General features: G+C 68.5%; 1 protein-coding gene across 1 annotated transcript in view; it reads right to left on the bottom strand.

The window, feature by feature from the left end:
• Window positions 1-571, bottom strand: part of LOC103624403 (solute carrier family 22 member 6-A) — a 4,073-nt gene that overhangs the window by 2,818 nt on the left and 684 nt on the right. The window contains exon 3 of the mRNA XM_017747256.1: window positions 17-252. Coding sequence (XP_017602745.1) covers window positions 17-252 — 236 coding nt within the window. The remainder of the gene's footprint in view (window positions 1-16; window positions 253-571) is intronic.

The raw sequence follows: 571 nt of genomic DNA, 5'->3' as shown, positions 1-571 counted from the left end.
GGGGCCCAGTGTCCTACCAGGAGTAGAGGAGGAAGACGAAGAAGGGCAGGGACACGGAGAGCTGGAGCCAGCGCCAGTGGGGGACGGCGTAGGCCACCCCGGCCAGGATGATCTGGCCCAGGGTGTAGGCGAAGCCGGTGATGGCCACGGTGATGGCGCGGTACGGCGTGGGGATCCACTCCACCACTGCCAGGGACACAGGGACACGGCTCACTCGGGGCGTCCCCACAGTGCTGGGACCCTCCTGGTCAGTGCGGCCACCCCAGCGTGGTCAGACCTGTCCACACCATGTGACCCCACCCACGGCCACAGCGATGTCCCCATCCCTGGACACTGGGATGTCCCCATCCCTGGACCAGCGAGGGGAAACTGAGGCACAGCCGGCGCCCCCCGCGTCCCCAGGGCCTCCCCGAGGGGCCCAATGTCCTACCAGGAGTAGAGGAGGAAGACGAAGAAGGGCAGGGACACGGAGAGCTGGAGCCAGCGCCAGTGGGGGACGGCGTAGGCCACCCCGGCCAGGATGATCTGGCCCAGGGTGTAGGCGAAGCCGGTGATGGCCACGTGATGGCGC

Source organism: Corvus brachyrhynchos, unplaced genomic scaffold (genome assembly GCF_000691975.1).
Source record: "Corvus brachyrhynchos isolate BGI_N302 unplaced genomic scaffold, ASM69197v1 scaffold442, whole genome shotgun sequence".
NCBI classification, from domain to species: domain Eukaryota; kingdom Metazoa; phylum Chordata; class Aves; order Passeriformes; family Corvidae; genus Corvus; species Corvus brachyrhynchos.
Note: the sequence above shows the minus strand (reverse complement) of the source record. Positions and strands in the feature narration are given on the sequence as shown.